General features: G+C 40.3%; 1 protein-coding gene across 9 annotated transcripts in view; it reads left to right on the forward strand.

The window, feature by feature from the left end:
* dctn1b (dynactin 1b) overlaps positions 1-22,150 on the forward strand; it is a 44,236-nt gene that overhangs the window by 18,107 nt on the left and 3,979 nt on the right. For 6 of the 9 annotated variants that reach the window (XM_051381580.1, XM_051381542.1, XM_051381561.1 and 3 more), the window contains 22 exons: positions 5,991-6,008; positions 8,550-8,570; positions 10,092-10,268; positions 12,237-12,434; positions 13,446-13,650; positions 14,439-14,517; positions 14,682-14,841; positions 14,966-15,070; positions 15,965-16,156; positions 16,249-16,365; positions 16,610-16,762; positions 16,860-17,020; positions 17,496-17,664; positions 18,314-18,382; positions 18,515-18,727; positions 18,902-19,063; positions 19,147-19,278; positions 19,372-19,500; positions 19,886-20,028; positions 20,118-20,284; positions 20,519-20,530; positions 21,560-21,687. In XM_051381580.1, coding sequence (XP_051237540.1) covers positions 5,991-6,008; positions 8,550-8,570; positions 10,092-10,268; positions 12,237-12,434; positions 13,446-13,650; positions 14,439-14,517; positions 14,682-14,841; positions 14,966-15,070; positions 15,965-16,156; positions 16,249-16,365; positions 16,610-16,762; positions 16,860-17,020; positions 17,496-17,664; positions 18,314-18,382; positions 18,515-18,727; positions 18,902-19,063; positions 19,147-19,278; positions 19,372-19,500; positions 19,886-20,028; positions 20,118-20,284; positions 20,519-20,530; positions 21,560-21,687 — 2,910 coding nt within the window. The remainder of the gene's footprint in view (positions 1-5,990; positions 6,009-8,549; positions 8,571-10,091; positions 10,269-12,236; positions 12,435-13,445; positions 13,651-14,438; positions 14,518-14,681; positions 14,842-14,965; positions 15,071-15,964; positions 16,157-16,248; positions 16,366-16,609; positions 16,763-16,859; positions 17,021-17,495; positions 17,665-18,313; positions 18,383-18,514; positions 18,728-18,901; positions 19,064-19,146; positions 19,279-19,371; positions 19,501-19,885; positions 20,029-20,117; positions 20,285-20,518; positions 20,531-21,559; positions 21,688-22,150) is intronic. The other 3 variants (XM_051381588.1, XM_051381551.1, XM_051381596.1) reach the window with 3 other exon arrangements.

Below are 22,150 nucleotides of genomic sequence, written 5' to 3' on the forward strand. Positions count from 1 at the left end.
TAATGTAGACGTCTGTGAAGGCACGGGGGGTTTCTGAGGGGACATTCAGAGGGTTTTGGAAGAAACTGCAGCTGAAGGCACTTTGTTTTTTTTAGCCATGTTTACCGCTTGTTGCCTCTGCGATGTCACATCTGTAAAAGTTAAATGACGTACTGGTGTTACAGTGGTGTTAGACAGATGTGTGACAGCAGTTGGGGCCAGTTTGTCCATTGACAGAAATGTCATCAGTTCTGATAATCGATCCATCGTTTAGGTAAAGCAAAGCCTCTCAAAATGTGAGGATTTGCTATTTTTCTTTGTTTATACGTCAGTGTAAATTGAATATCTTTGGGTTGGATGTCAAGATGTCACTTACATGTTAGATTTATACACGTATATAAAAGATTAATTGAATTGAAGATTAATTGATAATAAAAATATTTAGTTAGCTGCAGCCCAGGGAGCCTTTGTCCTATTGTATCCCTCCTGCTCTCTACTGTGAACTATCATTAAGGCTCTGTATTATTATTTTATATTAAAACGACAACAAAGAATATATCTGTCCGTTCTTTTAACTGTTAAAAACGTTTGAAAATCTGACTTTAAAATCTACAAAAATCTTAGGATAGGGGATATAAAATGGATTAAAAGAAACAGCCGAAACTTTTCTGTTCTGTCTGGATAGTTTTTCATGAATTGTGGTAAAAAGATGACAAACTTTAACTATCAAATGATGCCATAAAGGAGTAAATGACAGATCTGGCAACACATCACAGTTTATTTTAGTGTCTGAGACACACCTGTTGTGTCCTAGCAGCTGCACTGAATCCCAGAATACAGAATATGAACCAATTTTACATCATCTTTAAATGTACTGTACATCGAACAAGACGCCATAAGAATATGACACAGTATGATATGATATACTGTGACTCTCAAGCTCTGTGCTGACAGTCCGGTGCTCTTTAACAATCACCCTCCGCTGAGTCATACATGCAGGCGTTCCTCTGCTGCACTGTCTTGAAAATGTCAGACTGTGACGGAGGTGAAATCCGCTGCCCTCCCGCCTGCAGAGAACAGACCTGCAGAGTATGGATTCCCTGTCAGCTCGGCTCTACTTTATCGTCTCTTGTTCTGCATCTCCTCCTCAGCGGGGATGACTTTCAAAATCAGGAGCTCATTTTAGTCTTTGGGAGATCTAACCGAGGTATATGGGTGGTAAATGTCACTTAAAAGGTTCAGGACATGCAGGGAAATGCCAAAATAGATGATGCATCCCATTTATAGACGAGCCAGAAATGTACCGGTAGAGATTAATAGAGATAAAAGTCATGAATAACAGAAAATATTAAGGAAGTGTGAACTGTTCTTTAAATGGAGGAGCTCACCCCAAAATGGAAACTCAGTCTATATCTACTTGTCCTCCAGCTGAAGGTCATAGGACCAAAAAAACAGACATTTCGTATCCAGTCTTTAATTTTAGCCTTTAGCCTCTAAAGTACAAAAACATATTTTTCTATGGTGCTACAAAATGTTCAATAACGAATAAATAAATATGATCAAATATGTGAAAGAATGAACATAATTAAAAACAAAGTTTAGCTCATTATTATGAAACTGTGTTATTCTTATTTTCCCAGTAATATGAGTTTAATTTGAATCGAGTTGTTGTCAATAACACACAATAACACTTAATAATAATAATGACACTGACACAGCACATAAACACCTGTAAAACAGTGACTCAGACTCATATTAACTGTACAGACATGAGAATGGCATAAATTTTCTTATCTAACTCTCGGCCAAGTCCAAAAAATGTCTGTACTACGGCTTTAATTGTAAATAAAAATCTAGATTAAACCCAGAGAGCATGCACAGGAGGAGCCTGTTCTCTCAGACTGCATCTCCACAGAAACCTTGACGTATAAGGCAACCTTTATGACGCCTGAGAGGAGGAAACCCGGGGTGAAAAATGTCTCCTTGCAGACTTAAATTGAAGCTGACTCAGATGAGCACACAGTATCAGATCTTCTCCCCTCTGGATTATACTGACTGGACAGTTATAGGACACTGTGTAGAGAGATATGTGTGTGAGTACTAACTGAAACTTCAGAATCAGGACAAACAGTCCCTCTCTGTTTGTCCTGATTCTGAAGGGATTGCTAAAAAGTTGCATTATGTGGTCAAATCCTCACACGGGGTCAGGGTGCAAAATTAACAGTTTTATCCACCGGCCAAATGGCTAAAGCTTCATGGGGGGGTTATAAGGCCTTCTTGATTTTAAAAAGTGTAAGAAAACTTTAAAGATATACATCATAGACCTTTATCTCAGCATTATATTCATTTCTGTGAAGAAAACAAAATCTAATTTTATTTTTAAAGTTTAAAGATTATTATTTAAGATCTAAACTTTGAAGACATGAACACAAACTATATTTATAGAGCTTCAATCTCTGATAAACAGCCTGCTTTAGAAAAGTACACAGTTAAATCAAATGGCCGAGGTCCGGGGAGAAGAAAATACTAAATATGTCAAAAAAGCCTCTTAAATACGTACGATTGTTAAAAAACAACAGTGCAGACAGAGAATTGTACAAAAAGTTCTTAAAAATATCAGCGAAACTCATCTCTGATCAATATTCACAGGAAATTATCTGCTCAAACTTTGTTCATTGTTGTTTATCAGTTGATGTTAGGGTTATGCATTTAATATAATATGAAGTAATGTCACTTAGTGAAGCGCTGAAAAAGGGTCCCTTAAAGAAAAAGGTTGGGAACTAACTGAGCTAGTGAATATTTAGATTTTACCAGCCACATAGTGGAGTACAATTGTTGTTTTCTGGCTGGTAAATTCCTTTAATTTTGTGTAAACAGTGTAACCCAAAGTATTAATTTAGCTATAAATACGATGACGTATGCTTGTGTGAGGAGGTTCATGTCCTCCTCATCCCCTAGGAGGAAATTACCTTCATGCAGAAGTAATATAACTTTAAAACTAAGAGATAAACTTTGTCGGTCTTTCTAAAGTTTCCTCGAGTACGTAATAAGAGCAGTCGCCGTTTTGCAGTACAAGCGGAGCGTGTTGAGTTCTGCTGTGTTAATGCTTCCTGGGCAGTAATTTTATCCCCTCTTTGTCCTGCTGGAGGCTGCAGAGCAGTGACCCCAGAGGCAGATATCCTCTCTCTCTCTCTCTCTCTCTCCCACTGTGTGCTGGGAAAGCAGGAACATGATACATCCACCACCCATCCCATCATCCTCTCTGTCTGTCTGTCTCACTCCCATCACTCCAGCGGTGGATGCCCTCTCAGAGCAGCACTTAGCAGTGTGATGGAGAGAAAGTGAGCGGATTACAGAGAAAGATGTTTAATATTTCAACAGGACAGATTTCCCTCCACTGCTCTGTAATGGATACACATAAACTGTTTTTATTTCTGCTTCAGCAGCTCAGACTGCTCAAGTCCTGCTTCTGTCTGTCGCGTAATAATCTATTTTCTTAAATAATCAATTCCTTAATACTCGCTATCATATCATATTACAAAAAAGCACTATATGGCCTCGGTCATCAGTCTCAAATTACCTTCTGCCATTTCTCAAGCCCACAAAGTATTTCAGGTTTAAAGCTTGCAAGCTAATCACAGTATCCCCACTGAATTAATCCTCTTACACCTCTTCTCTCTTCCTGCTGAGCTGCTGGTGCAGAGAAGGAGATTAGTGGTGCTGAGAAAGATATTACGATAGCTACTCAAATGGTTCTTGGCTGTTAAAGAAGGAATTGACCTATTAAATCACTAAAAACTCCCTTTACGACAATCAGTCTTACCTCCTAATCTCAAGCCTACCGTTTTGTGTGAGACTTAATTCTGATACTGGTGGTTGTAGTTTGTGTTCGCCTTCATTAGAACAAGTAATCATTATAGGACAGACATGATTATTGGGCAATGTGAGGGTTTTTACTGTGAGACAATAGGAATTTGTCACCCATCACAGATTTGTGATAGCAGACCTTTGAGTTGCTGCCCACATTCATTCATTTCAGTGATTTCAGTGCGATAATATATGAATAATAAAGTGAAATGAAATGGCGCTCCAGTGTCATTATCAGGCTAATACGGTGGCAGCGATCCATTAAATATTAGGCTGTTGTGGGTAATGTTGTAAATCCACGAGGACAGCTTCATGGCAGTTTGGGTTTAAAGGAGGGACTCAGTTTATTCACGAGGAGTTCTCACATATATACAGAATATATGTGTTAATATGTCGGTCTGAGGTTAGAGACTACGGTCTTTGAGGTTTGAGGGTTTAACCAGGCAGTAAGGGTTTCACAAAAGATGCTATTGAGTTGCATTGTGGGAAATGTGTTGAGACTAAAGTCAAGAATGTCTCGTCCTCTGCTGCTTCGATTTCAACCCTTTAATCACAAATCTTTCCCCTTCAACTGAATGCAAATACAATATTAAAGTGCTCCTTTAAATGATCAGAATCTTACAGAATCAGGTTGATTTGCCTTCCTGTTAATGATAAAAATAAACACAGAAAAAGAAGAAATATAATTAAAGATGAAAGTCAAAAAGAATAGATAGAAAACTATAACATTCTAAATTATATATGAAATGATATAAAGACAATAAGAGAGAATATGTACAATATTATTTTAAATAGAAGCTGTTTGTGTGTTTTTGGTTATGACATTCATAAACTGCTAATTGGATTATACAGATTAATTGCATTAGATTATGTATGAAAATGAACGTGAGGGATTGAATAAGAGAGTGTTAATATAAATAAACATTATTTAAAATGTTTACTTTATTTAACCAGGTAAAAATGTTATTTTCTTTGAGAAGTAAGACGAAGAGTGCAGCACAAAAACATTGTAATAATCATAAATACAAACTAAAACCACCGTTATGTGCTACAAAAGACTGTAGACAATATCCAGATAAGATGCATTAACAGGTGTGACTGAAGAAATTAAGTGAAAACAATAAATTTAGCGAACATCCTTTAACATTTACTAAAAATAAATCACCTCTGACAGTTTCAGGAGGAACGGGGCAGTGGATTTAAAATAAATATAAAATAATAAACAGGTATATTTGATACAACTTAAACCTTCTTTAATTTGTAACACAGATCAGGTGTTTCCTCCTCCTGATGCTCATTGTTTTTGTCTCAGTTAAATGAGCCCATAGGAGGGCTCGGAGACTGTTGCTAGGAGACAAGAGAGGCTTGCATCAGCGTTGCTGCTCATTTTCCTCCCTCTCACCTCCGTTTACAGCCCTGCCCTCCTCTATCTCACATCCTTCTTCTCTGTCTGCCCCCCAGCCACTGCTTCACACACACACATACACTGTCTCACCCATCCCTCCCTGTCTGTCTCTGGTAGAGGTGGTGATGAGTGGGTGAGCAGCATGGGGAGGGAGGGAGGGAGGGAGGGAGGGTGCACTGTGATGTAATGCCGGAGCAGGGCATTGGCTGGGCTGACAAATCACAATAAGCAGAGCGAGAGAGGAGAGAGAGAGAGAGAGAGAGGCAGCAGGAAGGGAGGGGGGGTGAGACAGAGGGGAGGAGGGAGGAGAGGAAGGTTAGGGGAGGCGAGGCGTCTCCTGTGAGCAGTAGCAGGTCGGAGGCTCGCTTGTAGCAAGATGTCAGAGTCGTAATCGGAGCGGAAAGGAAAAGGGAGGCACCGACCGAGGGCTCCGGCAAATGGATTATGAGAGACGCTGAGCAGGAGGACATAAAGGAGGACGACAGCGGGAGGAAGGGACGGACCGAGGCAGGGAGGGAGGGAGGGAACCTGGGAAAAAATCGCTGCGGCCATTTGCACCACTGCAGCTTCCCGGCCTGAGTGGCTGCCTGTTCGGCTTCAGCTGTCTGTCCGTCTGTCCTGAACCTCCGTGGATCTCTGCTTGTTTTATCACCTTCCTCTGTGTGTGTGTGTGAGAGTGTGTATATATCTTGGTGACTGTGTGTGTGTGTCTTCTTCTCTTGCAAATATGATGAGACAGACTCCTGCACCCCGGAAGGTACAGAACTCCATATGATCGTCCTTATCTGTTGGGATGTTGTTGTTGTCACCATCCATTTGTTTTGTTGGCAGAGCTGCCGTAAAGGTCATGCTTGGAAGTTTCAGTTATTCCTCATTTTTATCCTCGTTTTGGTGGCAATTTCTCCTTTTTTTAAAAATATATTCGCTATTGTGGAAGTAGAAGTGTACTTGCAGCTTGGTTTTGGTTTTTTTTTCCTTCAGTATTGATTTTTGTTAACTCAGAGTGCCTTTTTTTTTGTTGCAGTTACTTCATGCCTTTACATACGTGTGTGTGTAGTTCAGTTTCTCTGTCTGTATTTGGGCTCAGCATGCAGAAGTCATGCCTTCCACAGGGGGTTTTTACGAGGTCAATGATTTTTTTTTTTTGTCCGTCAAGTGATTTCACTCTTGGTTGCAGACGTAGCAAACAGTCTGATTCTGTGATTTCTAGTACAGCCTGTTCTGATATCTACGGCGCAACGGCACGATGGCTTAAGAGGGCTGTCAGCTCTTATTTGGTACAGCTGTTAGCTCGTGCTAATTTCTGCTGAATGGTCCAGCTCTAATCCAATAAAGAACGATAACCAGCCAAAGAGATGGCCGTGCCCAAGCTGAAACAGAGAGCGAGAGGCAGTGTGCAAATGACAGAAGAGAAGGAAGCCAGGGAGAAGTGAAGGACTTCAGATCAGGATAGAAGAGTCTGCACAGACCTGAGTTAAATAGTGTTTAATCACCACATGGTGACAAAATGTGGTAAAATATGTATTTACTCACCTCAAAATCAAGTCGAGTCTCCCCACCAATGTCCATTCAGTAGCTGTTATTGGGTGTCTTCAGATTGAGTCCCCCCCAAAAAAAAGGGTCAGTTATTTGATTGTTGATATTTAGATAATGCTCCATAAATCCATATTTTTCCTCTCAATTTCCTGATTATGTCTGAGTACGTTTCTTGGAGAGAACAATGTAGTTCAGTTTGTTTCCTCCAGTGAATAATTACAGGTAACCGCTAAGATGGAGCTCTTTTACTAAACATGTGCAATTTGTTTAGAAGAATAATTAATTTAACAATATATATAATAAATAATGGTAATTTATAAGTATATTTACTTATGGAGAACTTCCTTCAGACCTTCGTCTCTGTCGTTTCTATAATTAGTACCAAATGACAGAAACTATTCAGGAAACTTTCTAGGAAATAATTAAATTAATTCCAATATTTATCACAAAATACAACAAAATAGTGATTATTTGATAATTTACTGCACAAATTCATGACAACTAAGCAAACTCCTTTTGTAGAGCTGCAGTGATTAGGTGGTTAATGGATTTAATCAATCAAAAGATGATTTGATTTATAATTTCAGTAACTTTTCAAGGAAAAAAATCCCAAATGTGGAAATTACAGCTTCACAAATGTGAGCATTTTCTCACTTTCCTCAGTTTAATATGAGAGTAAATTGAATAAGACTGATTTTGAAGAGCTGGACCAAATAAGACGATGTCTTCTCTTTTGACATTTCAAAGACTAACCAATTAATCAAGGTAATAACTGGCAGATTAATAATCAATAATGATAATAATTGTTGGTTGCAGCCTTAATATGATGGAAAGGCTCAATAACAGCTACCAAATGTTCTCTCAGCTGTTTTTTCCAACGTCAAGAATGAACCTTCAAATTAATTCCCATCAAATTTAATAACAAAACGCAACATTATAGATTATAGATCATGAACATATAGAGTCCAGACACGAAACTTATTTCATAAGCCTGAAGGTTGTAAAAAGATTCTCAGCCTGCAGAGAAACCTTTAAAGCATCTTTAAATATGAGTTATAACTTATGGATGTGGGGTTGTCTCCACTTTTAAGGGTGTTCTTTGTTGTCTTTAAGGGCAAATCTCTGCGTCTCCCAGCAGTTTAAACATTGTAACCCAGGTCTCAGACAGACTCTGTGGACATTTTATGAGAACAGAGTGTGGATATCTCTCTGCACCACTTCACTGAAGCTCCGACTCATCCAGCCGGCTGTGTAGCATGTCAGAAACAGGCGATGTAGCAGGATAACAAGCCATTATCCCAGCGCTGTCTACAGAATGAGCGCACTACAACAGGATTGGGCTCAGATGAACCTCATCTGCTGCGCCCCCCCCCCGACACAATGCAGTCATTTAGGTCACAGCGGCCGTACCAGTCGCTGCGTCCATGTTGTTACCGAGGGGTATTTGGTCACGTGGGTGGAAGAGATGAGTCCCCGCAGACTCAGCTAGGACAGGAGAAAACAACAGAGTAGAGATCTGTAGGGATTTTACATGATAACAGACTCTTTGAGGGGTTTTTATCGTCAGCCATTAAAGTTTCATCCACTCATTTTGTCCTTTTCTGTGTGATTTCCTGTTTTAATATGAACTTTGCCTTGAATCACTAACCCTGGGCTGTTTGTTTCCTTCCCTTCCCTCCTCTCCTACTCTACTGCCCTTTGACCTTTCCCCACTTCTTCTCCTCCTCCTCCTCTCTTTTTCTCTCCGTCCTCTGCTCCTCAGACCACGGCCAGAAGGCCCAAGGTGAGCCCAGTCTTCAGAGTCTTCAGGGCTTCCCATTTCTATCAGTGTGAATCATTTATGTGTCGATTGTTATTTCACTTCATGCAGCAGTGTGTGTGTGTGTGTGTGTGTGTGTGTGTGTGTGTTGCCAGCACAGTATTGACGATACATCATCAGACATGATTCACAATCCATTTTACTTCCATTAGAGGAAAGATAATTTTGGTTAATAGCTCTTCTACTGACTACAACACATTACACACGTTTCTTTCTTTGTTTTCATCCATTTGAACTTTTGCACAAATATTTTGTGTTTTCCGCTGCAGTTATTGTTGCTTTTGTTCAGTTTTGTCCTTTTTTGTTGTTGTTTTGATTAATTAAAACATTACTTTGTTTGCTTTCAAATTTTTGTTTAATGTATTATTTAATTTTGAGCATTTTTTTTACTGTGTTGAAGTTTTGTATTTGCGTCCTAAATCCGGTCCGGGGGCTATCATGGAGGTCCAGTTAAGAATTAAATGAGTTAAATCAACATGACAAGAAAATTAGACATCCCTAAAAATAATGGTTGCAATGCTGTTAAGTACAGGTCATTTTGGTGTTTATGTAAGTGAAGGTAAATAGTTTTGGTTGTGAAAATCTGTGAATTATTAAATGTGCAGGTCTTAGTCCGCTGTTAAAGTTTACCAGTTGCTTGAGAGGCAACAACTCAGTTCACCTGACAAGAAAAAAGCCAGTTAGCTTGAAAACCAGCGACCAGATTACCAGCGAGTAATCCAGGAAAGTAAATAAAGTAATTTAGCATGCAAAAGCCTCTACTAATGCTATTTTTATAATGAATGCGTTACATGCCAATCCAGGTTTCCACCATATTTGTAACTTAAAGCAGCAACAAAGAGTTTTAATATTGTTTTGATTGTGGCGTCCCCTGTGGACAGAAGAAGTAGAGTTTCCACCGCCTTGTTTCATGGATTTCGAGGTGAATTTGATAGAATCCGACCCGATGACATTAAGAATAAGTATATACAAACAGTCAATCTTCTCCCTGATGGTTTGTTTATGTGGGTCATATAGAGGCATCAGTATTAAACTAAGATAACCAGTTAAAAACTCCTTGTAGTGCATTCATGTTACATACTCCTTAACCAGTAAAAAAAAAAAATATTACGTTGAATAATAAAAGGAAGGTTTGACTCTGGTAATGCAGAGCTTAAAACATATTGCTGTCTTTATCTCCCATCAGATAGAGAAGCTTAATCCAGCCGAGTTCAGGCAGTCAGAAGCTAAACGTTATTTATTCTCCATCCTGACCGGCTGCGATGTTGAGGAATGTACACAGATGATCAGAAACTTTAGATAAAGACAGTCAGGTTTTCTTTATGTTCAGTTTAAACATCATAAACTGAATATAATCAGGACACAATTCACAGCAGCTCTTACGTCAGAGATAAGGGACCTCCATTATGGCCATTATTACATCATCAGTCAGATCTTTTCAGTGTCTTTTTTATCCAGATTATTATTTTTACTCGCTTTCTTTAGCAGCCCAGCCGACCTGGAGGCCCCGGCGGGAAGGGGGCTGCGTCCGGCTCGGCCTCGGCCTCTGCCGGAGAGATGAGCAGCAGCGAGCCCAGCACGCCGGCCCAGACCCCTCTGGCCGCTCCGATCATCCCCACCCTCCACTCCCCTGGAAACCCTCCGGCCCCCGTCCCCAGCAAGGTCGGTATCAACTTACAACATCCCGCTGTAGCTCACACACACACACACACACACACACAGCACAGATGGGATGTTGTACAGCCGGTGTGGACAGGGAAACACATGCTCGCCAATTAATTAAGAACTTGTTGCATCCTCCAAATACTGGAAGTCTTCACTCTTTAAGCAGCAGGTGACTTAAACAGGTGACGAATGTCGGCAATCAGGATACGTTTTTCTCTATAAAAAACTATAACGTGTCTGTAATCAGGAATAAGATGGCTGGCAGGTATCTTTGATGGGAGTTCACACTGTGGTGCCAACAAGATCAAGGGCCTCTTTAGACTCATAAGCCGTAGTAGCAGATGTGTGGGAGTTAAATCAGATGTGACATTTTCTTTATAGCTCCTATAAATATACTTTTCTTTTCGACACAGCTGTCAGTTTGTGTTTGTGTCATCAAACTCAGCCAGAGGTCTTAACTGATATCTTATAATATATAAGGCAACATAAAAAACAAACACATGAATTCCAGGCTAATAAAAGCGGGAAAAACACAGAATATTTGGTTGTAATTTATTATGTAGAACCAATATTTTAGATATTTAATCCAGTGTATCCCAGCATGCACTGGGTGTGAGGCAGGGTAAATACTGCCCAGGTCATGAGTCTACTACAGGGCTTATTTATTAATTAAATAATTATTTGTAACTGCAACATTACATCGTGTTCAGCACCTGAGGTTTACAGAGGTTAGTTAGTTATTTAGTGTTTTCATATAGGGTTGAGTGTGGAGCTCCTTCTTAATCAAATAGTTAGTAAAATGACAAAAAGCAACTTAGCTGAAAGCAATGTTAATATGGTACTTTACGTCTTGTAAGAGGTTTTAAATGAGCTATAAATGTATATTATGAATGCATTTAACCAAAGTGTTAATAGATAGTTCATAGACAGAACATAAACAACAGTGCTGACTCTCCAAAGGTATATTTATTCTTTCTACTGAAGTCAATCAAAAAACAGTCTGCTGCTTTTGTTCTGAAGTGATAATTAGTGAGATTGTTTATGATAACCAGACTCAGTGTTTTGTGCAGCAGATTTTTGTTTTACGTCAATAATTGGAGATTAATAGGAAGTGTTTTTCAGCTTTAAGTCTGCTGCTTCTCAGCCTCTTCAATAATCATGAACTGGGTCCAGGTTGAGTCTCTTGTGTGTTATTTGAGCTGGGGATAGAGAGAGGTAACAGTTAAATGTCAAGAATTATCACTTTATTATTATCACTGTTTAATTTTAAAGCGAACGTGATCAGTCTGACTCGTATTTTAATCCCCCCAGGAGGACGTCACTATGGAAACACAGGTGCAGTCATGTGGCGTGACGTGATGTTTTTTTGCACTTGCTATAGGAGTGTTGTTTGCCTCTCACTAACATTTTAACAAGATGTTCTAAGTGTGACTTTTGGTCTTTAATTGGTGTTTGCTTTGTCTCAGTTCGCAGGCAGATTTCTGCAATAAAAGAAAAGAAATGCACATTTATTGCAGGGTTGAATTCAGATCTCTTGCTGTTAAAGGATGTGTGGTGATGTGTGTGTGCAGATACATACTGCTCTCTGTGTGTGTGTATACTGTAAGCATGTGTGTGTGTTGACGCTGACTTTCTCCTCTCCACAGGTGGAGTCACTGCATGACAAGTGAAATTAAAGCTTCCTAACACATGAAAAAGGATAAAAGTGTTGTCACATTAAAGTAATCCACCCGCTTTCATTATTCACTGAGAAGAAACACTGATGTAATAAAGCAGGGTTGAAGCCTCTTCGTGTGTCTTACAGTGCGTTTACTGTTTTTAAACGTGTGATTATTTCAGCGTTCTGCATCGACAGCATGTGTTAAAACTAATTAAATCTCTGCTATTCCTCCCATCTGCCCTCCTCACCAATCCTCCATTTTTTTAAAAATCTGCCTTCCCGTCCTCTCGTGTCTCGTCTATCAGGAGGAGGAGGCGCTTCGTGGTCAGGTGAAGGACCTGGAGGAGAAGCTGGAGACGCTGAAGATGAAGCGAACGGAGGACAAGGCAAAGCTGAAGGAGCTGGAGAAGCACAAGATCCAGCTGGAGCAGCTGCAGGAGTGGAAGACCAAGATGCAGGAGCAGCAGGCCGAGCTGCAGAAGCAACTCAAAGAGGCCAAGAGGGTAAGGGGCAGTGGATGGGTAGATGGATGAGTAGATGGTGGAGAGGTTGCTTGATGAATGAGTGGGTGGGTGATTAGGTAAGTACATATTATATCAGTGCAGCCACAAAATGGCTGCAGGAACAAGTCATGATGATAAAAGTGAAGCTGAAGAATAAAAAATTAATGGATTTAATATAATGGAAAGGTAACATAACCTGCTCAAAATTGTTTTATTTTAAATGATTAATAGCTTTTTGTTTTCATAATAGACAAAACATTTATTAGTGTTTCAACCACAACTCACAATATTTTCTGTGAAAGTTAAAACAGTTTTGGCTGTTTTCCAAGAGAGATTTCATCATTTGTGTTTTTGTCTTTGCTTTTCCTTACTGGTTTAAAATGGGCGAGGCTCAGTTGGAAAACATTTGAATGAAAATCTCGATAGTTTGAGTTGTTTGTTCATGTTTCCAGGATCAAATCTGATTAAACCACACCCTCAAATCACGATGAAGCAGATTAACTGAGCTTTGACTGTTTCAATTTTCATAAAATGTACCCAATGATCCCCAATCCTTTAACTTTGGTTTGTGCCTTTTAAGAAATATTTCAGACTAAAACTAAGTTGGCTCTTAAGTTTAAACTCTAGTGAATAGTAAAGAACAAAATGTATGATTGGGGCTAGAAATTAATGTTGTTAATGGTAGATACTGATTATATCTGATGATAATTTCCAGTGTGGTTTGCTGTCTCTTAATTAAAACAGTAATTGTAAGTAATCATGTTTTCAACCAAGAACAATACTCGGGGTGGAGGAGGCAGTATTTCAGCTAATGAGACAAACCCACGCTAATGAAAAATGGAAGAATTGATATTAGCAGCATAACCAACCACATCCATTCAGCAGCAGGAAAAAACAACATAATACTGCCTTTAAATTAATAATTAACTTAAATAAAATAAGGTATTAAAGACTGTATTACGACTATATAGACAAATGTACATAACTATATGTAACTGATTCTTTGTGCAGGAGGCTAAAGAAGCCCTGGAGGCGAAGGAGCATTACATGGAGGAGATGTCGGACACAGCGGATGCGATCGAGATGGCCACGCTGGATAAGGAGATGGCCGAGGAGAGGGCCGAGTCTCTGCAGCTGGAGGTCGACTCACTCAAGGAGAAAGTGGATGAGCTCACGATGGACTTGGAGATCCTCAAGCACGAGATTGAGGAGAAAGGTACGACTAAGAGGCAGAGGAAATTAGGAAAACTAATCAATTAAATTAAATAATCATTACATGTTAAACAGGTCGGTAACCTCTTGCTGCAGGTAGTGACTATATGAAACGTTATTTGTTGTTTTAATACGCAACAGTTTCAATCTTTAAAGGTTGTATATACGAAATTCGCTTGCCAGTAGATGTCGCACCAGAGCTCCAGCATCTCAGACCAAAACAATGTTCACTACCCAGTAACTGATAATCTAATGGATAAACAAACACACCTCAAACAAAATAAAACTCACAAAAACTGTCTTTGTTAGTAGAAAAATAACAGTTTCAGTAACTCTCCTCAGTTGGAAATGGAGGAACTCACATGCACTTACATGCATACATGGCCAGACCGGCTTTATAAACAAAGCACAGACTGGCTGGGATAGCAACACAAGCAAAAGGAGTGTTTTTTAAGAGTGTGTTCAGATACTATCAAGTTTAACAGGAGCAGAAATTACAAATGTTGTTCTGTAACGTGATCAGACTGTTGAAGTAATGTAGAGCCGGTCATCAGTGACCTCTGAGTGCAGCATGATGGCGGCTGATTTATCGATGCTTCCTTCGTTTTCTTTACAACTGCAGAAAGAGTCGACTCAGAATAACGGCACCATTTGTTTAATTAAAACTTGCTGTCGAACATAAGTTCTTAGAAGTGTAATTTGGTGACATGAATTAAAAGTTAAAGTTGTTATTGGTCTTTAGTAGTGAATCTTGTTAGAGCTCAGTTTTGTTTTGGGGTTTTTTTCTCACAGGTTCGGATGGCGCTGCCTCCAGTTATCATGTGAAACAGCTGGAAGAGCAGAACGGCAGACTGAAGGAAGCACTGGTCAGGTAGGTGTGTTTAAACTTCCTTAAACTGACTCTTGACCCTGCAGCAAACCCAGGATGAGTCCTTTACTTCATTACAATAAATAAACATAAGAACAGTTAAGTGAGAAGGGAAAAGACATGTATGATCCAGATCTAAACAAACAATCTGTTTTTTTCTGTGTCAGGATGCGCGACCTGTCGGCATCTGAGAAGCAGGAACACGTGAAGTTGCAGAAGCAGATGGAGAAGAAGAACGTGGAGCTGGACACTCTGAGGAGCCAGAAAGAAAAACTGCAGGAAGAGATGACGGCTGCAGAAAAGACCATCGACGAGCTGAAAGAACAGGTCAGTGTGACACAATTCAGCCTCTTTTTACCTCCGTATGAGATTATATTTATATTGAATTTTTTAAAACCAAAGAGACGAATAATGCTGCCGTTTCTGACAGTGATGACGTGCTGCGTTTCAGGTGGATGCGGCCTTGGGAGCGGAGGAGATGGTGGAGATGCTGACGGAGAGAAACCTGGACCTGGAGGAGAAAGTCCGGGAGCTGAGAGAGACGGTCTCTGACCTGGTGAGTGAAGATCATCAGTCTCAGAGACGGTAGGGACAAACAAACAGACGTGGATAATATTATATTAAGTTAACAAACACAAAGTTGAGTCAGGTCTTTATGTGTCTGAGATTAATGACTAGAGACTCCTGCTCAGCCCCGCTGAGTGTATTTATAGGACAAAAATTAAAGTGCCACAATTTGCTGACTCATTCCAGTATTGATATGGGCCAAGGTCATTAATATGTATGTGCTGCCCTCTGGTGTTTGTAATCACTGCAGGCATTATTGAGTTAGTGTTTGTATTAGAGTCCACCTCTGTTATCTGTTGACCTCGACTGGAACAAATGAACCTGTATGAGAAGCCTGATTGGTCCGTCATTGTCTCGGGGGAAAGTAATCATTTACAGTATGTGCAGGATTTTAATGATAATGGCATCTTTCAAAGCATTACGGTGGCATAAGTAAAGGTGATTAGAAAAATGAGGGACAGTCCTGGGAGTTTTCAAATTATACACTGTGGCTTAAAGTAGATTTAAAAAAGTAATTGAATGTTCATCTCCATTAATGTGATTTGCAGTGTAGTGAAAACCAGCAACATTTTTATATGAAAGGACAGTTTGTCTACATGATTGTTAAATGATACAAAACAATTTCTTTAAAAATCTATTCAGATGAGCTGAAAAAACAAAAGGAGGAGTTAATATATTTTGGATTTCTGGTAGAGACATTAGCAATTTGTGTGCAATAAAGAGAGGTAGAGTCTGTGTGAACAGCAGTGATCCAGCGGTGCAGTCAAACACCACAGGCATAAAAAAAAAGATAAATGGGAAACTTAATTATTAGACATTACAACAGCGATCATTAAAGGGTTCCAGTAAAGGCTGTTTGCTGGTCGTTGTCTGCCCTCTTTAGGAAGCTATAAATGAGATGAACGACGAGCTGCAGGAGAACGCCAGAGAGACGGAGTTGGAGCTGAGGGAGCTGTTGGATCTGGGCGCTGCGAAAGGCCGAGAGGCCGAGAAACGCGTTGAAGCTGCTCAGGAGACTGTAGCTGATTACCAGCAGACCATCCAGAAATACCGCGAGCTCACAGCTCACCTGCAGGTACAGACAGTCGCATATTCAGCATGTAGCACATTGTTGGACATGTTTCTGTCTCGTGATCCGTCCTGATTCTTTCTCTGTGATTGCTGCAGGAGGTAAACAAAGAGCTGACCAGCCAGCAGGAAGCCTCAGCAGAGCTGCAGCAGCAGCCGCCAGCGGAGATGTTCGATTTCAAGATTAAGTTTGCAGAGACGAAGGCCTACGCCAAGGTCAGAAACTATACACGCTCTTTGAATAACGAGGAGTTCTTGTAGTGTGATAACGTTAAATGTGATTCCGTATCAGCCTGAATGTCCTTTTTTCAAGTTTAGAGTTAAAAGTTTGCACCATGGCTAGATTTTAACTTCGCTCTGAGGCTCTATAGTATATTTAATGTTGTGTGTGTGTGTGTGTGTGTGTGTGTGTGTGTGTGTGTGTGTGTGTGTGTGTGTGTGTGTGTGTGTGTGTGCGCAGGCCATTGAGATGGAGCTGAGGAAGATGGAGGTGGGCCAAGCCAACAGACACGTTTCTCTTCTGACCTCCTTCATGCCCGAGTCCTTCCTTCGTCACGGCGGAGACCACGACTGCATCCTGGTGCTGCTGCTCATCCCCAGGCTCATCTGCAAGGTAAACACTTCTTAAACCACATTTCCTCCAACAGAGGCGCCACAGAGTCGACGTGTTTCTGTGCGATGTTGAACTATATCTTCGTGTGCGTCTGTAGGCCGAGCTGATCAGCAAACAGGCCCAGGAGAAGTTTGACCTGAATGAGAACTGTGTGGAGCGAGCGGGGCTGAAGGGAGCCGTCGGGGAGCAGCTGAGCTTCGCTGGCGGTTTGGTGTACTCGCTCAATCTGCTGCAGGCCACGCTACACAAATACGAGCAGTACGTTGCACCACGAACATACAACAGGAGAGAGTCTGGGCACTGAGAGATTAACTTTTTTATTTAAATCTGTCTTCTCTTGTTTGCTCTTCCAGAGTTAAAAGAGTTAAACTTCATCTCTACACTCAAGACCTTCAATAATTTCTATTTTATAGTGCGTTTATGAGCTAATTTCATACTTTTTTCAGCATTTCAGAACTTTTATGTATTTTTTATTCATTTATTAAGTATTAGAAACAAGAAATATGTGTTTCTAAGTTTATAAAAATGTATTTTTAAAACTTGCACATGAAGGCACCTTTGAAAAGTTGTATTAAAACTGATATCAAACAGATATTTAGTTCCTGATTTCAGAGAACGATGCCTACAGGAGTGATGGAGGAATAATTAATACATCTTTACATAAGTTGTAAGAAATACAGCTCAGTTTGTGTGTGTGTGTGTGTGTGTGTGTGTGTGTGTGTGTGTGTCTCAGGGCTCTGGGTCAGTGCAGTGTTGATGTCTATAAGAAGATCGGCTCTCTGTACCCGGAGATGAGCGTCCATGAACGTTCTCTGGATTTCCTCATCGACCTGCTGCACAAAGACCAGCTGGACGAGACGGTCAACGTGGAGCCGCTCACCAAGGCCATTAAATACTATCAGGTACACACAACATACACACACACACACACACACACACACACACACACACACACACACACAGTTGATTATTTCTGTTAAATCCATTGCAGACATCCATTGGCAGTCAATTTGTCAGTTGACAAGAAACCCAGAATGTTTTTTATACTTGAATCTTCCCTGTGGAGCAGTTTTTATGTGTGAGACCGCATGTACACGAAACACAGTCCTACCAATAGTTTCAATGCAATGGCAAAGACAAGAAAGACTGTCAGCTAGTAAACATGAATGTAAACATTACAGGATTTAAAATATGTATAAAAATTGGCTTTATAAATGTTTTATGAGGAAGAAAATACATTTAACATGTTTGTTTGACCTCCAGGATACAAAGTTTTAGTGAGAAAGACTGAATGTAAACATTCAATTAAAAGGGAAACTTTAAAGTGACTTATCAAGTATAAAAATTACATTTGCAAACTACAAATCTGTCTTAAACATCAGTCATCACTTGATTTTCTGTTAAGCAGTTAAATGATTTATGTAATGTACCAAGTTTATCTTAATAATTGTATAACTAAGTATAACTGCACATCCAGTATAAAACGACTGTGGACACAAACCATAATACTGTATGTGAATTTATACTTATCTCCAAAATGACCTTTCTCAGCACCTGTACAGTATCCACCTGCCAGACCATAATGAGGACTGCACCATGCAGCTGGCTGATCACATCAGAGTGAGTACCGACACCACCAGAGGGATCTGGATCCAGCTTCCTTTCAAAATAAAAGAAATCCACACACACTCATGTAAATATTTAGCTGCTGTCTTCACCAGTTGAACGCCACCTGTTGTGTCCACGTCGCAGTTTACCCAGAGTGCCTTGGACTGCATGGCGGTGGAGGTCGGTCGTCTGCGGGCGTTCCTGCACGCGGGTCAGGAGAAGTCCGACCTCGCCGTGCTGCTGAAGGACCTGGAGACGTCCTGCAGCGACATCCGACAGTTCTGCAAGAAGATTCGCCGCAGGATGCCAGGAACAGACGCGCCGGGCATCCCAGCGGCGCTTAACTTCGGACAACAGGTAACCATGGCAACAATAACTCTTAACCGTCCCCCCAGCTGATTTGGCCGAGCTGACATTAGTGAATCATTTCAATTTTAGAAGTTTATTTTAATTCTTATTTAAATCTTTAAAGTCGAGTATATAAATACACTTGTTGTGATAACTTCAGTCATGTTGACCTTTGACCCGCAGGTGTCAGACACCCTCTCAGACTGCAGGAAACACCTCACCTGGGTGGTGGCGGTGCTGCAGGAGGTGGCGGCAGCTGGAGCTCAGATGATGTCGCCTCTCGGTGAACAGGAGGGGCTGTCGGCCGTCAAACTGGAGGACGTGGCGTTCAAGGCCGGAGAGCAGGTATACGCTGTCACTGACCTATGAGACAGACACAAATGATCTGACTCTTCCGGTTGTTAAACAGCTTACGATCACTTTATCAGATTTATGGATCCCAGGGCGCCAACCCCTACGAGTATCTGCGGCAGTCCTGTGGCATCGTCATAGCAACCATGAACAAGATGGCCACCGCCATGCAGGAGGGAGAATACGACTCAGAGAAACCTCAAAACAAGGTACTTCAGTGTGAAGAGCTTTGAATTCTCGCCCGGACCTGGTTTGTCTTCAGCAGGTTTTAGTTCTGACTTTATTCTGTTGTCACCACTCAGAACCCGCCGCCCGTGGACGTGCGAGCGGCGGCTCTTCGAGCTGAAATCACTGATGCTGAAGGTCTCGGCATGAAGCTGGAGGACAGAGAGACGGTCATCAAAGAGCTGAAGAAGTCTCTCAAGATCAAGGTAGGCAAAACACGCCGACCTGCTGAAGAGAAGAGAGAGACTTCATAAACTTGTGAAGGAGAAAATCCCACATTCCTTCTCTTACAAAGGAAAAGTTGAATTCATGAGCAAATCTGTCAGATTTATGTGTTTTTTTACTTTCCTAAGAAACACTAGAAAATAAAAGATTCAATCTATTCTCAGGTGGTTTTAGTTAAATAACAATGTTCACACCTGTATAGACTGAAGAACCCCCTAAAAACCCACCGAGGGCTCCATGAAACCACAGCGTTAATTCTAATTAACTTCTGGCTTCTAATCCACCAAATTTATTATAAATAATTGCCAGTTTGATCAGCAGTGAAAAATGTTTATTGCATGAAACCTGTGTTTTGTGTGTGTTCAGGGAGAGGAGCTGAGCGAGGCGAACGTCCGTCTCAGTCTGCTGGAGAAGAAGCTGGACAGTTCATCCAAAGACGCAGACGAACGCGTCGAGAAGATTCAGACTCGACTGGACGAAGCTCAGACTCTGCTGAAGAAGAAAGAGAAGTAAGACCGACGTCCGACTGTAGATTCAGAGATTTAAAGTTCTGTGTCGGACGTCTACAGCTGTGCCGTGTTGTCCTTCCTCTCCGCAGGGAGTTTGAGGAGACGATGGACGCTCTGCAGGCCGACATCGACCAGCTGGAGTCAGAGAAGGCCGAGCTGAAGCAGCGAATCAACAGCCAGTCGAAGATGACCATCGACGGGCTGAGAGGAACCGGCCCGTCGGGAATCGCTTCCATCGTCACAGGAATAGCAGGAGGTGAGTGGACGGAAAACTACAAACATTTACCAACAACAGGCGGTAAAGGAGCCACATTACGACACATCAGCTCACTTTGTGACCCTGGTCTGGTAGTTTATCATCATTTTAACTCCAACTACTGTGTTATATTCCTCCTTTTGACCCTAACAACCTAAAAACCTCCTCTTTGTCTTTACTCCTCTCTCTTTCTATAACCTCTTTCTTTTTAATGTCGTACTTTACCTTCTGCAGAGGAACAAAAAGGTATCTACCTGCCTGTATTGACATCCGTTGATGATCCAGCATGCTAAAAATGAGGATTATTGTTATTTACTTGTGCATGTTTTATTCAGGGTGTCTGCAGGTCTTGAAAAGTCCTCAAAAAGCAGTTCAGTTTCCTCAAAAAAAGCATTTTGAAGGTGTTAAAATCTTAAATTTAATTTGCAGGAGTCAGAACCATCAAACACTGCTGCTCGTTATGGAAACTAGGACGCTCATTAGCTCTGAATATGTTGATTTTAGCAAAATTAACTTGAATTAAAATATAATTTTTAACTGATAAATCAATCCATCCATGTTCCTGCTGCTCATCCAGGTCGTTATTTCATTTTTTCATTAGTAATTATTGTCACATACTGCTGGAAAGTACTAAAAAATGTGATATAATAATAAATAAATCTAGGCTGTATCGTCCCTTCTGGTTTTTCATAATACTTTCATATTGGACGGTATATTAATTACCATTAATGTGGTATTAATAAGTATATTTAAATGAAATTAAACTTGAACCCTGCAGAAACCCTGTTAATAAACCATTAAGACTGAAACGTTTTATTATTATTATTATTAATGTGATATTCATCTCATTCATCTGCATTTTCTGGCATGTACATCATCTCCTTGCATGGTCTTAATCCATATTTAGCAACTCTGCTCAGTATTTAATTGGTTTTAATAATTTATAACATCATAGAAGAAAAGTTGAACAATGATTTGACCTCTGAACTGTGATTGGAAAACTTTTACTTCAGTAAATAATATTCATTTCTTTACTGAAGTAAAAGTAGCAGCACTAATGTGTAAAAATACACATTTATTACATTTTTATTTCATATTTTCTTCAGAATTATAAAGTGACAGATTCCAACGCTGCACTGAAGTATGCATGCTAAAAAGTGCAACATCAGACACGTTGTTGCACCGTGTGTTTCATCTGAACTCGTTTTATAAAGACAGTAAACTGCACTGAGACAAGCAGCGTTTCCTAACGTGTACCTGCTCTCGCTCCCGCAGCGAACATGATGCCCGGTGTCGGTTCCGGTTCGGGTGTCCAGGTGATCGACTCTCCTCTGCTGACTCAGCAGATTGAAGCTCAGAGACTCTGCATCAAACACCTGAAGAACGAGAACAACAGACTGAAGGTACGAATCGTCATGTGTGATTTCTGGTACAAACATCTCTTCTCCTTCTGAGAGATTAATGTTTTTATACCTGGCCACTGACAAATAAATGTAAGATTAGAAATAAAATAAGAGGACAGCAAATATATAAAGTATAATATAAACAAATATACAAATGAGCAATAAAATCACACTGTATTAGTTTAATTAGTCCTATAATAACAAATTTTGCAAGGTTTGTTAAATCTTTGAAACAATTTTAACAATTTCTTTTATTTAACTGACCAGTTTCTCTCGTTGTCAAACCCAAGACGAGCTGATATCTAATGCACATTAATCTCTGAACATAATCACATAAATCTTCTTTCAGTTTGGCAGATTTTTTAATTTCCAACCTTAAACAACCTAAAGTTTTTACACTGATGTTTATCATAAACCTCTTTAAGTCAATCCTGAAGATTAAAGTCCTTAAAGTCTTAAATTT

The sequence above is a fragment of the Dicentrarchus labrax genome, unplaced genomic scaffold (assembly GCF_905237075.1).
Source record: "Dicentrarchus labrax unplaced genomic scaffold, dlabrax2021, whole genome shotgun sequence".
NCBI lineage: Eukaryota > Metazoa > Chordata > Actinopteri > Moronidae > Dicentrarchus > Dicentrarchus labrax.